The sequence below is a fragment of the Ananas comosus genome, linkage group 9 (genome assembly GCF_001540865.1).
Source record: "Ananas comosus cultivar F153 linkage group 9, ASM154086v1, whole genome shotgun sequence".
NCBI classification, from domain to species: domain Eukaryota; kingdom Viridiplantae; phylum Streptophyta; class Magnoliopsida; order Poales; family Bromeliaceae; genus Ananas; species Ananas comosus.
Window position 1 is genome coordinate 303,970 of NC_033629.1, and position 15,193 is coordinate 319,162.

At 32.5% G+C, this 15,193-nt stretch overlaps 1 protein-coding gene across 2 annotated transcripts; it reads left to right on the forward strand.

Moving 5' to 3' along the window:
* On the forward strand, positions 10,460–14,393 carry LOC109715737 (protein SHI RELATED SEQUENCE 1-like). 2 transcript variants are annotated; one of them, XM_020240878.1, is made up of 2 exons: positions 10,460–11,731; positions 14,327–14,393. In XM_020240878.1, exon 1 carries the CDS (start codon positions 10,757–10,759, stop codon positions 11,720–11,722), a length of 966 nt encoding a protein of 321 aa, XP_020096467.1. In that variant the 5' UTR covers positions 10,460–10,756; the 3' UTR covers positions 11,723–11,731; positions 14,327–14,393. The 2 variants fall into 2 exon arrangements, with proteins under 2 accessions (XP_020096467.1, XP_020096466.1); XM_020240877.1 differs by lacking the exon at positions 14,327–14,393 and adding an exon at positions 13,603–13,770.

A 15,193-nucleotide genomic window follows, 5' to 3' on the forward strand; every position in this document is an offset into this window, starting at 1 on the left:
TTTTAGTAATTACTATGAATATCAAACTAATAGGGGGGTAAGAATGAATGCATGGAATATTATCGTAAATTATGACTCAGTTTGGTTTCAATATCGAATTTTCATAAGTTTAATTTATATTATATATATTTTAATTCATTTTATTAATTTCCTTGGATCTCGATCCGTCAGCTCATATCAAACCCGGTTTAAGAGTCATAAGAACACATGCATGGAGAACTTGCAAGTCCTTTAACTGTCGAGAAAATTAATGCTTCAAAGAGTGAAAAAAAGAGAAAAAATAAATAAATAAATAAATGAGGAGAGCCCCGTCCTCTCTTATTGTACTAGCGTAGTAATCCATACGATGCGACGGATAGATAATTAGAAAAAATATAGAAAATATCGATAAAAAAAAAAGAAAAGAAAACAGCGATAAAAAAAGCGATAATGAGTGGTGGGATTTATTTTACCGTTGAATGAAATAACGGCCGAAGGAAAAGGAAGAGGAAGGACTTTAACCGGTTCGGATGGAGCACACACTCAAAAACGAAGGAAAAGTTGCCATGTGGCAATTTTAAAAGAAATAATGTATAATAAATAAATAAATAAATAAATAAAATAAAATAAAATAAAATAATATATATATGATTGATAATTGAAGTTTTTTTTTCGAATTATTATAATTATTTAACATGTAATGCAAGTTGGCCGAATAATGAATGATATATGAATCAATTGATCTGGTTCAGTCTAATAAAGCAGACTGGTTCAAGCAAAGAAAGAGGGCACCAGTTTGGTTCAGGCAAACAAAAAATAGGGAACATTAGTCGGTTTAGTGTAGAGGCCTCACTCAACCACATTTGGTTCAAGCAAAAAAATGTGAAATTATTTGGAGGACTTGAGCCGGTTCAGGATGGGACTCATACTCGACAATTCGGTTCAGTTCAACTAAAGGAAAAGAACTGGTGGAGCCCACACCCAACAACATTGAAGCTTGTGTTGCCATGTGGCAAGTTTTTTGAGAAATAATGAGAGGTGGGATTCATTTTGCCGTTGAACAAAAATATCAGTCGAAGGAAGAGAAAGAGGAAGGACTTTAGCTGGTTCGAGTGGAGCACACACTCAAAAATGAAGGAAAAGTTGCATTGTGGCAACTTTAGAAGAAATAATGTATAAATAAATAAATAAATAAAATAAAATAAAATAAAGTAATATATATATATGATTGATAATTGAAGTATTTTTTTCGAATTATTATAATTATTTAACATGTAATGCAAGTTGGCCGAATAATGAATATATGATATATGAATCAATTGGTCTGGTTCGATCTAATAAAGCAGACTAGTTCAAGCAAAGAAAGAGGGCACCGGTTTGGTTCAGGCAAACAAAAAATAGGAAACATGAGCCGGTTTAGTGTAGAGGCCTCACTCAACCATATTTGGTTCAAGCAAAAAAATGTGAAATAATTTGGAGGACTTGAGCCGGTTTAGGATGGGATTCATACTCGACAATTCGGTTCGGTTCAACTAAAGAAAAAAAATCGGTGGAGCCCACACCCAACAACATTGAAGCTTGTGTTGCCATGTGGCAAGTTTTTTGAGAAATAATGTAAAGTAATAATAGATAATAGATAATAGATAATAGATAGATGTAATGCAAGTTGGCCAAATAATAAATGATATGAATCAATTGGTCTGATTTGGCCTAATAAAGCAGACTGGTTCAAGCAAAGAAAGAGGGCACCGGTTTGGTTCAGGCAAACAAAAAACAAGGAACATGAGCCGGTTTAGTGTAGAGGCCTCACTCAACTATGTTTGGTTCAAATAAAAAAAGGTGAAATTATTTGGAGGACTTGAGCCGGTTCAGGATGGGACTCATACTCGACAATTCGGTTCGGTTCAACTAAAGGAAAAGAACCGGTGGAGTCCACAGCCAACAACATTGAAGCTTGTATTGCCATGTGGCAAGTTTTTCCAAAAATAATGTAAAGTAATAATAATAATAATAGATAATAGATAATAGATAATAGATAATAGATGTCTCCTAAATAAATTTTCCCTCCAGTACAATCTTAAGATTTGAACGGAAAATTAACTTCTATACTAAATCATAGCTTTAATATTAAAATACGGAGTACATAAAATGGCTTGGTCAAATTATCTAATGAGATCTCATTGAGACAATCCTCACCAAAGTCACGCTCGTGAAAAGAATAAGAGCACCAAAGGAGAAGAAGGGTTAAAAAAATGAAAATATAGGACTAACAATCCAATTAGAGTTCATGTTCATGTCCATGCTAATAAAGTAGGTTAATCTCTTATAGATGCCTACTATGCTTATGCTTTTCTATGATAAAAAAGAAGGAAAACCACAATTAACTATTCTGCAGTATAATGCTTTTTCATTTTGCTACTCCGTAATTTGAAAAGTGTCACTCTATTAATTATACAATGATTTTTTTTTTTTTTCACCATGAGAACTTATAGTTAAAAAAGATAGTAAAATTAATACAATTTGCGTGCAAACCGTAAGGTACGTAGTAAAGTGGTACAATTTGTAAACCGTATGATGGTAAAAAGTAAATATTGTAGTAAAGTGGTACAATTTGTAAACCGTATGATGGTAAAAAGTAAATATTACTATTCTAACTTATTTACTATATTTCCCCATGGTTTGTGTCTATATTATATTACCATTTAATTTAACGATATATTCTTGCAATGAAATAAAAGTAAAATTACAGAAGAGTTAGAGATGTCAATGGGTCGGATTCGAGACGAATTTTCAAAAATCCGAACCCGAACCCGACTCCAAATCCGAGATCCGAACCCGAACCCGACGGATTTTAAAAATCCATATCCAAACCCGAACCCGATCAAAATTCGAAACCCGCACCCGAAAATTTGAACCCGAAATAATTATTTCTTTTTTTAATATTTTAAAATATATTATATTAAATCTAAATTTTTAAAATACAAATTTAAATATAACTATATATATATATATATATATATATATATATAATACAAAATAAATTCGGGTTCGGGTCGGGTACAGTCAAAATCCATATCTGTCGGATTTCTATTTTTGATATCCATATCTGAATCCATATCCATTTAGTATCAGATATATATATCCATTTCATTCGGGTTCGGATTCGAATAAAATTTCGAATATTCATACCTTGACTTCCCTAAGAAGAGTAAAAATAATAGTATTTTTCAAACCACAAAACAACAAAATAAAAATCCCTTAACAAAATCTTAAAAAATTAAAAAGGATGGCATGGTACACTTGCTCTTGGGGAATCCATAGGTCATAGGTTTCGTGCATGGTCCCAAGTCATTCCAACAACTTAGACACATTCTCATGGTCTCACATGATCATCATCACCCCTACAATATTGTATCTATAGCACATATATATATAGTGATGTAGCTAGACCCTTTCAACACTTTACCCTCATACTATGTTTAAGTTAGTTAATTGTTTTTTATTCTTTAATAGATGGTCCATTAGGGCAAATACTGAGAGGAAGCTAGGGTTAATTTAGTGCACAATATATGGCTTCAATTGCAAGTAGTAGAATAGCATGCATGTCTCTTACTTGCAGGAAAGTATAAGTATATGCACCAACTACAATACAAATTAAATTGATCAGGTCCTCATCAGTGACCATGGCCCTGTCTTTTTCTTCTTTCCTTATCATTTTCCGTACGGATCGACGATTTGATTCCGATATACAAAGATTTCTTTCAGAGGAATTTTACAACTACAAGATGAATATTTTTCTATATTTTATATACTATCCGTTAGAGACGTGACGATGACTCTTGGTATATTAATTTTGGCCTGGTTTGTATATTAACTTCTCTTTCCAAATATCTGCTAGGAGCTAAGATAATATTATGGGCCTCAAAACTAAATTTTCAATTGGAATTTTGTGAAAAAGTTACTTTTTTTTTTTTGAACAACTATTCTAATTAAAATGGTGTTTATTAATTACTGATCAAATTAAATAGTATGCATTTAGACAAAAGAGACCCATGATAGAGAGGCATGTGCTCCACATAATAGTTCTCCATGAAGTATATATGAGAGTGTTTAAATACTAGCTAGTATATATAGGTTATAGAGTGGAGAAAAAAAAAAATAGAGTGGGGATCATCCTCCCAAACCTACGACATGGTATCAAGTTGAAGCATTTTTTCCTTTTTTAAATATATATAGTGATCAGCATGGTCAAGATAATATTTTTTTTTTTAAATTTCTGGAGCTTCATTGTTGGCAATTTTCCTCAATGAAAAGACGGGAAACAAAGAAAATCTAGAGAGATAGCAAATATTTTACAGCGCAGAGAATAATGGCTTCCAAATTTTTACGGTAGAGATGCAAACGGATCCGGGTTGGTGGAGCTTGTATCCTTATCCGCCCCAAATAGGGCAGTAAGTGAGAACCAAAACGATAGTAAAATATAACTCGTCTCAAATCCCGATCTATCAAGAAAATGAAGTGGAGGCCGTAGACCCTTTTTTTCTTTGATCCATCCCAATTCGCTAAAAAATCGCAAAAAATCCGCTTCTGCCCCGATCTGCTCTGTATGGAGCAAAGTGAGGGCCGGCATAAAATAGGATAAAAATTAATTCGCACTGAATCGGGTACGATCCGACAAGAAACAACTTCCGCTCCCAATCCATCCTGTTTGGTTATTAATACAGGGACCAGATGGTTGAATATAAAAGTAAATACAATGTAAATTGGGAATGCAATAATACATATAATAAAAAATACAGTAGATAGAGATATATGTATCTTATCTGTTTGGGTGCACCTATAGAAAATTTATTTAGTTGTATATAGTTGAGAATTGTATTTATAAATTTTATCATTTTATAGATGAGATGGTAAGTTCTCTGTATAAGAAAAAAAATTCTGTCCCAAAGGTGATTAGACAGGTAAGTTTAATTACTCTCTTCAACTGGTTCAGTTAGATTTGCAGATAATTTGAACATAGTTCCAAATGCTGTCGTTGAGCTTTCGTGTGTAGCTCTAATTGTAGTAATCGGATTTAACTACACTATATTTGATTTAAATAATTTGACGATTTATCGGATACAAAATTTAAGCTAATTTCTTACTTTAATAAATTTATGGTTACATAAATTGTATAAAATGTATTAACTAAATTCATAAATATAAACAACACGTACACTCAAATTTTGAAGTCAAAACGTCACGAATTAGCTCAAATTTAATAAATTAAAAGGTCATATAGTAAAATCAAAATTTTTAAAAGTGAGGTAGTCGGATCCAAAAACATGATAGTTAGTTGAGGCAATTAGTTTTATACTACATCTTTTTACCTTGTAATTATATGTAATCGAACAATCTGTTAGATAAAATTAAGCACCTTCTCATATAGGAATTATGAAAGTTCATCGAAACATGCATTGGGATAAATAATTCATTATGTAATACATTTACTTGTCATTTTTATCATTTGAAACTAGTAGATTATTTTCATCTCAACTTTCCAACTTTGCATTAAATAATTTTTTGTACTAACATCACTACATGATGAAAGCTACACGTTTGGCAGTACTCTTTAGTGAATCTAGCTGGGATGTTATCAATAGTACATATGAATAAGACATGTTATAAACTTTTTAATCCTTGGGTACCTAGCTAGGGCTTATTATGTGGTGGTGGTATGGATGTAAAAATTTAAAAGTTTATAGTAAAAACTAAGGAAAACTTTAAATATTCTCTCTGTGGTTTCACACTTTCTCAGTTTAATTAGTACCATTTGGTTTAAAATGTATCAAGTTAGTACCCTGTGATTTCGGACTTTCTCACTTTAGTACCCTATGATTTAAAGTGTATCGAGTTAGTACCATGTGGTTTCGCACTTACTCATTTTAGCATCCTGTGGTTTAATATTTCGTTAAATTATATACAAAAAACTTCAGATACTCTACCTAGGTTTATTAAATATTCATTTTAATACCTTTTAGTTTTAAATTTGTTACTGATTTTACGAAAAAAGAACCACAAAATGGATAATTAAAAGAGAAAAATGAAACCACAGAGTACTAACAAACAAAAGTAAAACCACAGAGTACGTACTAACTTGATACATTTTATTCCATAGGGTACTAAAGTGAGAAAGTGTGAAACTATAGGGTACTAACTTGATACACTTTAAAGCGTAGGGTACTAAAGTAAAAAAGTGCGAAACCACATAAGGGGTTTTGAAGTTTTCCCTAAAAACTATTCGCCAACTATTGATATTCAAATTGGACTTTAATTTCAGTAGTTTGTTTTCCCCCATATATAACATAATCCAACGCACAAAAAAAATTATCATCTCTAATGTAGTTTTGATTTCGTTCAATGTTTCAAACTATGGTGGATATTTATTGACATGAAAAACTATAGACTTTCTTTGGATGTTGGAATAAGATATTTAGTTATAATATATACGATATGGTCGAAAACTTTTTTGTGTGATTGGAAGTTAAGATTGAGTTTGACTTTGCTCTTTAAAATATCTTAAAATCTACAGTTTAATAGAATAATATATTTTACTTATGAGATAATTATCGTAAAATATCCTAAATGTAATGTCTATTCTAAATATTTGATAACGCTTCTTATCGAGCACTATATATTTTAGAATAAGTAATAAAATACATACTGAATAAGATATTTATGTATGCAAATAAGGCGATAAAACGTTGGTTTGTTAGTTCTTTGACTACCTCGCCACTGAGTCGATCTCAGCAAGGAATGCGATGAAACGATAATTAAATTGAAGAATTAAATAAATTAGAAGTGTAGCTTTAAAAAATTGAAACTCAAACTAAGCCTCCTCAAACGGGGACACGATGACGCATCATTTTCAATTTTTTTTAGACTATTAATGGTGCAATAAAATCAAATTTCATGTATCAGCTATTTCCAAATTCTGGTTATTATTGTCGCACCCACTATTTTATTGAGATTAGAGGAAATAAATTTTGATGGGGACCTATTTACGTCGCTTTTTAGGATTTTAGATAGGCCTATATATAAAATATAAAAGACTAAACCTCTTAATTTGATTATAGTATTTTTTTTAAAAAAATTAATTTTATATAAGTTTCTGTAAATATAAAAAATTAATTTTATATAAGTTTCTGTAAATATAGTAAATGATAAATAAATCTCCAAAAGTTCAACTTTCATATATTATTTTTACAAAAGTTATGATATTTTAAATATGTTTCTGCAGTTACAATCCATTAGAATAATTTAGTTAATAATAGATTAAATATTTAATCATAGTTAGTTTTTAACAATTTTATCTCTCTTATATTATACTGGTTTGGCTTTTGGAGGGACATATTTTGTAATGACAAAATTGAAAAAATAAACAATTCTCTAACGGTTTTCTAACTATAACAAACTAGAGGGTAATATTTGAAAATATCAGAACTTTTGCACAGAAAATATATAAAAATTGAATTTTGTAGAAATATATTTGTCATTCACTATATTAATTTGCAGGGACCTATATATATAAAATTAATCTTTTGAAAAATGACTAAGCCCAAAAGGTTAGGGTTAAGTGTGTTAGGACTAAGATAGCTCTAAAATGGTTGACCCTCTGGAAAGTAAGGCGTCATATATAGTTGGCATTAGAAACAATCATCAGCTGAGAAGTATAAGATAAGTCTCGACTCGTGAGCTAGGGTCATACAGCAGGCTGAGTATGGCTCTTCGACTGATCATTGTTGTGGGTGGAGCTCTATAGCATTTTGGTCCAAAAGGTTAAGAGTGTTAAATATGCTAGAACTAAACTAGTTTCAAAATAAGTAATTCCCTGTAAAACGAGGCATCACACCATACTCGCAAGAATATTTTGATTTTTTTTTTCTTTACAAAAAATATTACAAATATCTTAATGCGTTTAAATATATTTAAGATTGAAGTATCTTAATTATTTTATCTGCCATTTATCATTTTTTTTTATTTTTCAGCGATTTTTAACGCTACTAACTTCTGTTTAAAACACTAGTTTAATTTACTGAGTAGTGCAGAGAATGAAAAATAAAAATAAAAAAAAGGAAAAAAGCTAAAAATAAATTAAGCCAAATAAGATACCAATTCGAAAAAAAATATTCCTTGGTTCCCGCACCCCGATGACTACGAACGTGCGAGTAACAGAGACATCAAAAGAGGCTAAATTACAAAAACACCCTGCACCTTACATCTCTTCTCAAAATCACCCTTCTATTTTTTTTTTTTTCTTTCAAGTAAAAATATAAAAAACTTATCTGCACGATAGACTATATTGAATATCCTATCTAATTTTTTAAAATTTTAATTTTAATTTTACTATTTAATTTTTTAATTTATTTAATTTGAGTCAGTCAATATTATTTTAATTTTTTACTTTAATTAATAAATAGTGGCGAGAATTATATAGAATATATAAACTAAACTTTTAAAAATAAATGACACAATTTGAATTTTGAAATTAGAATAATGTTAACTGACTCAAATTAAACAAATTAAAATTTTAGATAGTAAATTCAAAATTTTGAAAAAATTGATAGTTGATTCAAAATAACTTATGATTCAGGTAAATTTTTATATATATTTTATTTAAAATCTGTATTTTATTATATTTTTAAATACTTCCCGGCCGTTAGTTAAATTTTTCCTTAACACGAGAAGATAAAGAGCAGTTAAATCGTCATGGATGAGGTTAAAAGAAAAAAAAAAAAGAAAAAAAAAAAGAAAAAAAAAAAGAGAGCATGTGAATGGGGTGTCCATATATATATACTAATTTATTATTCATCATCTCACCTTTTTTTTCTTTTCTATTTTCTTTTTTTATTCTTTCTTGTCTCATTTTCTTTCTTCCACTACAAAACCTTGGAGAGACTGTTGCATGGTAAATTTTTTTTTTAAAAAAATCTAATAATAAATACATATTTAAAATTACAAGGAGAAGAAAATAACATGTGTTTGTTTTACTAAAAATAGAGAAGGTGTGAGGTGATTGTTTGACCGTAAATATTTACTTTCGTTGTTTGGTTTATCATAACTTCACATTCGGTTAAAACTCAAATTCTTTAAAATAGTGTAATTGATTTCGTTTCACCCAGCCTGAAGTCACTTACGAATACTAATAATAATAATAATAAATTAATTTGTTTATTATACCTTCAGATTTTATATATGCCATTCGTCTTTTGACAAACAAACAGTAAAACTGAAAATAATTCAGTTTCACAACTATACAAACAAATAACAAAAATAAAGTAATTTTCATTTTAACTCTACTTCCTCTAAAAAGTTCATTTTCGATTTGAACTTCTCTTTTGGTGAAACAAACAGACGAGAATTATGTTTGTTTTACCGAAAGTAAAAATATGTGAAGAAATTTTTGTCCATATATAAATATTTATTTTCATTATTTGGTTCATCGTAATTTTTACTCTTGGTTGAAAACTCAATTTTTTTAAAAATGCCATTACTGACTTTGTCGATCTAGTACCGAGATCAATTTTGAAACTTAAAAAATAGAGAAAAATTGCTGATATATATTAATGAAAAACTTTAGTTTATACGTCATTTACTTTCTCTAAACAAATAACAGAGCAGAAAATACTTCAGTTTCATAATTATAAAAAAAGAAAAGCAAAAAATACATTTACATAAGTGTTAATTTATTATTTTAAAAGTTTATTTATTTTAACCTCATCTTAACCTTGACTGAAGGAGCCTATGTATGAAACTCAAGTTTTCGTTATTTATTTTGGTGTAAATAAAAAGTATAATATAAAATTATTCTTAAATAATAAAAAAAAATAATTATATAATAGATTAAATTTTATAGTGGTAAATTTATTACTATATTTAGGAGATAACGAAATTCACTTACTTACAGTAATGAAACTCAAAAAATTAATTTTACCAGCAGTACACCAAGTTGTATCAAAATAAATAGAAAAAATAATTAAATTTAACTTTCAGACTGTACAAATTATATTAAAACAAATAATAAAAAAATAATTATATTTTAAAAAAATTTAAATGTTACTGTACTTAAGTAACGTTGAATCTAGAGATTGGTGGATACAAATACCCTCGTTGACGTGTACAGGAATTTTTGTGATTTAATGTAAAGAAGAAAAGTTAGGGAGCTGTCACTACGCAAAACCGCGGCTTTTTGTGTCTCTCCACCACCCGCTCTCCCGAATTCCCGCCACGTGGGGCCCATCTCCTCCGTCAAACTCGTCGCGTACGGTCCACAATCGAGCGGCAGTAACAAAACACACACAAAATAATCCGCTCCAACTTCTCCATAGATCCTAATTCCACACCCCCCTTTCCATTCATCTCCTTCTCCCCCACCCTCATCTTTCTTCTTTTCTTTTTTTTTTTTTTTTCTTTTAGGGTTTGATCGATAGCAGTAATTACCGGAAAGAAAAGGAGAAGTACGAGAAAGCAATAAATGGAAAACGAGCTCGGAGCCACTTCCCATGGCGGCGCTGTAGACCCCTTTCAGATATAGTAATTAAGCAGCTCCTAGATATATACATCTACTTAATTGTTTCCTAATTAATCTACTGTTATCGATCGATCCCTACATATACATACATGTAAAAGAGAGAGAGAGAGAGAGAGAGAGAGAGCATAGGATATATAGTACACTAGTCGCATTAGGTAGGGGCTACACCAGCTGGTTTGTTGTAATTGGGTATGGATTTGGGGAACCATGGCGGGGTTCTCTCTAGGAGGAGGAAGAACCGGACATAATCAGAATAGAGATCACAACCAACAACAACAACAACAACAACAACAACAACAACATCAACAACAACATCCCATCAATATTAATCCGACGGCCGACAGCCTCTTCCTTTACGGCTATAGTAGTAGCAGCGTCGGCGGCGGCGGCGGCGGCGGCAGCGGTTTTCAGCTATGGCATCAGGAAGGAGATTTCTACTCCTCGAGGGGTGGCACTGGCACCGGCAGCGGCAGTGGTGGCGGTGGCGGGGGCGCGGCGCGGATCATCAGTTTCTCGGATGATCACGCGGCGGAAGGAGTCGGAATTATGAGGGGCGGCAGCGGGGGCAGCAGCGGCGGCGGTGGTATGAGCTGCAGGGATTGCGGTAATCAGGCGAAGAAGGACTGTGTCCACCTCCGCTGCCGCACCTGCTGCAAGAGCCGCGGCTTCCACTGCCCGACCCACGTGAAGAGCACGTGGGTCCCCGCTGCCAGGCGCCGCGAGCGCCAGCACAACCAGCAGCAGCAGCAGCAGCAGCAATTCGCTGGCGGTGGCAGTGGCCGCGGGGAGCCGTCGAAGAGGGCGAGAGAAGTTGGCGGCCCCCGCGAAGAAGTCGCGAGGTTTCCTGCAGAGGTGAGCTCGGAGGCGGTGTTCCGGTGCGTGCGAGTAGGGCCGGTGGAGGACGAAGGCAGAGCCGTCGACGAAGAATACGCGTACAGCACTGCCGTGAGCATCGGCGGCCACGTCTTCAAGGGAATTCTCCACCACTACGGGCCCGATCCGAATTCCTCGACGTCCTCCGACTACCACCTCCTTCGCGAAGGATCGCCGCCTACTAGTGCCGTGGGTGGCGACGCGTCGGGAGCGGCGGTGATGATCGACCCGTATCCGACGCCGCTCAGCGGATTCCTTTCCGGCGCTCAGTACTACCCTCACCACACAACATCACAATAAATAAATAAAGTTAGTACATTCTACATCTTATTTAGTTAGTCCCTGGGTTCAATTCTATATATGCATTTCGTGCAACAGCTTTATTTTAACCTTTTTTTTTTTTTTTACCATTTCCGCTTTGGATATGTCTCTTCTTGTGGTTAGGGATCGAGTTTCTTCGCTTGTATTCTCTCTGATCTATTTTTCATACACCATTTTCCTTAATTTGTAGGAATATTTTACACATTGCTATGCGCTGTTTCTCTTTTCCTGCAAAATATGGCGCTGTTTGTGGTTTAATTTTAGGACAAGTCCAATTTAAAGAGAGAGACTTAACATACACCATTCCCTTGGATCCTCGTGACACATATAACCCTAAGCTCGATTTAATCACTCTTTACCAATTTTCCTTCTTCTTGAACTATAAATGAAAGTGGTAAATTTCTACTTCTGTGAGGTGGGGAAATTGATGCATCTCTCTCTACATTACCAGCTCAAGAAAACATTGCTTTTTTGTTGATTATTTCTATTTTGAATCAAACAATACATTTCTAATTAGTACAACTTAGATTTTGCAAATATATCGTAAGAAAATTAAAAAATTAAGGTTTCCTTCGGGTGCTCACATTTTTTGTGGAAACTTCATTTATGAGCCATAGATATTATACATAAAAACAAATAATATAATCCGTCCCTTTGTTTTATCTCATTTTTTCTGATAGGCTAGTTGAGTTGAGAATGCATGTGATATACCTCTGGAACTGTTATCTGTGTTCTTGATTATTGATTCTTGATTCTTGATTCTTAAGAGAGAGAGAGAGAGAGAGAGAGACTTAACAGAAAGCTGTGGACAGAAGGGATTTTCTAATTTTACTTGTTAAGGTAGCTTCCACACTGCACTGCAAGCATTCTGCTGTTGATGCTTGTTTTCATAATCATAGTCATAATAATACCATCTTCTTTGATCTCCTGAGCATGATTGTGGGCTTAGAATTCCAAAATATTCAAATAGATGAGTTAGTACTGCTTTCCTAGTAAAAATTTGAACTTTGTTTCTAGTAGTTAGAGCTCATGAAGGGATAGCACTAGTTCTTGCCTTTTGGGCTTTGGAGCTATCCAACCACTTAAAACTTATTACATTGAAGCCACTTATCAATGTGCAAACTAAAACATGAGAATGTGTTATATATCTTGTTTATATATATAGTTGATCTAATTAAACTGCTTCTACAAGTGTAGAAGTCTTATTTCAGTAGAGTGACAATAGATCGAGGGCCGTTTTTTAATGAAGTTATCTACAAAAGAACGAAATGTTCCCCACTTGAAATGTTCTTGTTTTTAATTTGTGATTACTAGCCTGTAGGAAATAATTATGCCATCTGAAGTGTTAAAATGTTTAATTTCATGCATGCTTTTGATATTTTCATATTTCTGCATCGAATACAAATATGGCTTGCATGCCAAATTTTAAATTAAACAAGCATTTTAAAAGTACATTTGCATAATTGGAAATAAAGTTATTGAAGTCTTAAGAAGATTATTGCATTGTTGGACATCCAGTATATTTGATATTTCCAATTATTATCATATGTCCTCCATTGTAATAATTCCTTTATATATCTTAATTTTTTTGTTACTTATTTGTAGTGTACAATTAACTCTCATCATTTAATTAAAATGTTATCATTCATGGATAGCTTCATATATATTGAGTTCCTCATCCACCTGTAGGAAGGTTGATTTGATTTTTTTGGTTTCAATTTAAATGTTTTTGACGACTTAAAATTTCAAAATGATTAAACCAAACTACAATTTGCCTAGTTATTGAACTAGAACTTTAAACTAATTTTGATTTTAACTGTGCGCTTCCTAATTCATTTTCTTATTGAATCACAAAGCAGGTAAACAGATTTTAGTTAGAAGGCTTTTGAGTTGCACTAAGACAAGATAAATCTTGGAGAAACGATTCTTATGCAACACATTGTTATCTCCATGCAAACAAATATTATGAGGTGTGAACTTCTTATTTGACATTCATTAGGGTTGTGAAACTGCAAATGTGGTTTGTGCTTCTGATGTATCATTAATTTTCTGCATAGCTGTATCTCTTTGCTTTTAATTGATCAAATGATGAAGGATAATGTTGCATGTATTCAACTAATACTTGCTAAACATTTTCACTGAAGTGCGATACTTTAACGCAGGTGAAATAGTTCTTTGAATCCGATCTAGCTCCAAAATAATGGCCAAACCAGCAATATATATATGTGTGCTAAATTGTTGCATAGATTTAGCTCAATCTCTTGAAAACCAGTGGAAATGACCAATTTAATCATCTTTGATTCCTCATTGGAACAATGTTCAAGCTTAAAACTAGTTGTACTAACTCACAACTCACCTAAAATTTAATAGCAAAGCATTGTCTCAACCTGGCTGAGTAATTTTCTTGATTGTTCACAAGTTATACTAGTTCAATGTAATTAGTTTGTATATATGCGTCACGTGACAATCTTTGTATTTTTATTATCATTTATAGTGAACTTAATTATCTAAATCTTCATTCTCTGCTCACTTTGAAATAAATTCAAATTTTCATTTATGTTAGCTCATTTTTTTCATACGAAGCTTGGATCTAGTGCATGCAGAGGAAAATGAAGAACAAGGTCAGAGGACACAACTTACAAGCTAATTGCAGCATATATAGCTTGATATTCTCTTGTTTATTTTAAATAATTGAGTAGTTTGATCATAATGAGCACTCTTTAAGTTTTTCCCATAAATAGTTATGAAATGATCGCTATAACTGTTCGTTTACTTCTTGTTTTTTGCCGTGCGAAACAGTCGTTGGAGTGCATCTATATATTCAGCTCCCATTTTCTGTTATTCTAAGCTTTTTACACTCGCAAAGAACCTTATCTCCAATTGTCGCTTCGAGAATATTTATTTTGTGTAGGCCAAATCCATTGTTAGTAGGTCCAATATAAATCCAGCATATATAGATGCTTTTCTTTCCCTTTCTCGTCTTTCTCACGACAATCGTTTCCGATATAATTTAGTAATGCTTTCTTTAATCTGTGTCGTTTGTTATTGCCGACAAATAGTACTAATATAAACATATTATTGAGTAAAATACTTACATAAATATGAAAGTAAACCATCACAAATATAAGTATATAACTCGTGAGCGTAAAAGAAGGATTCCTAGATTTTGTGGACCATCACTGCACGTCCCAACCACATAAAAGTTGTAATATTAATCTTCAAAGAAACCTATGCCCTAGTTTAAATTCATAAGAATATCATATATATGTAGGTCTCCCTACCATGTAACTACCTTGCATTTTTTTTCCTCTCTCTCTCTCTCTCTCTCTCTCTATGAAGCACATGGAAGTTGCAATAATCCTTCTAAGAATCCTACATCTTAGTTAAATGAGAATAACATGCCTTATAGGAGGATACCACCTTGTTTCTCTCTCTCTCTCTCTCATGTCT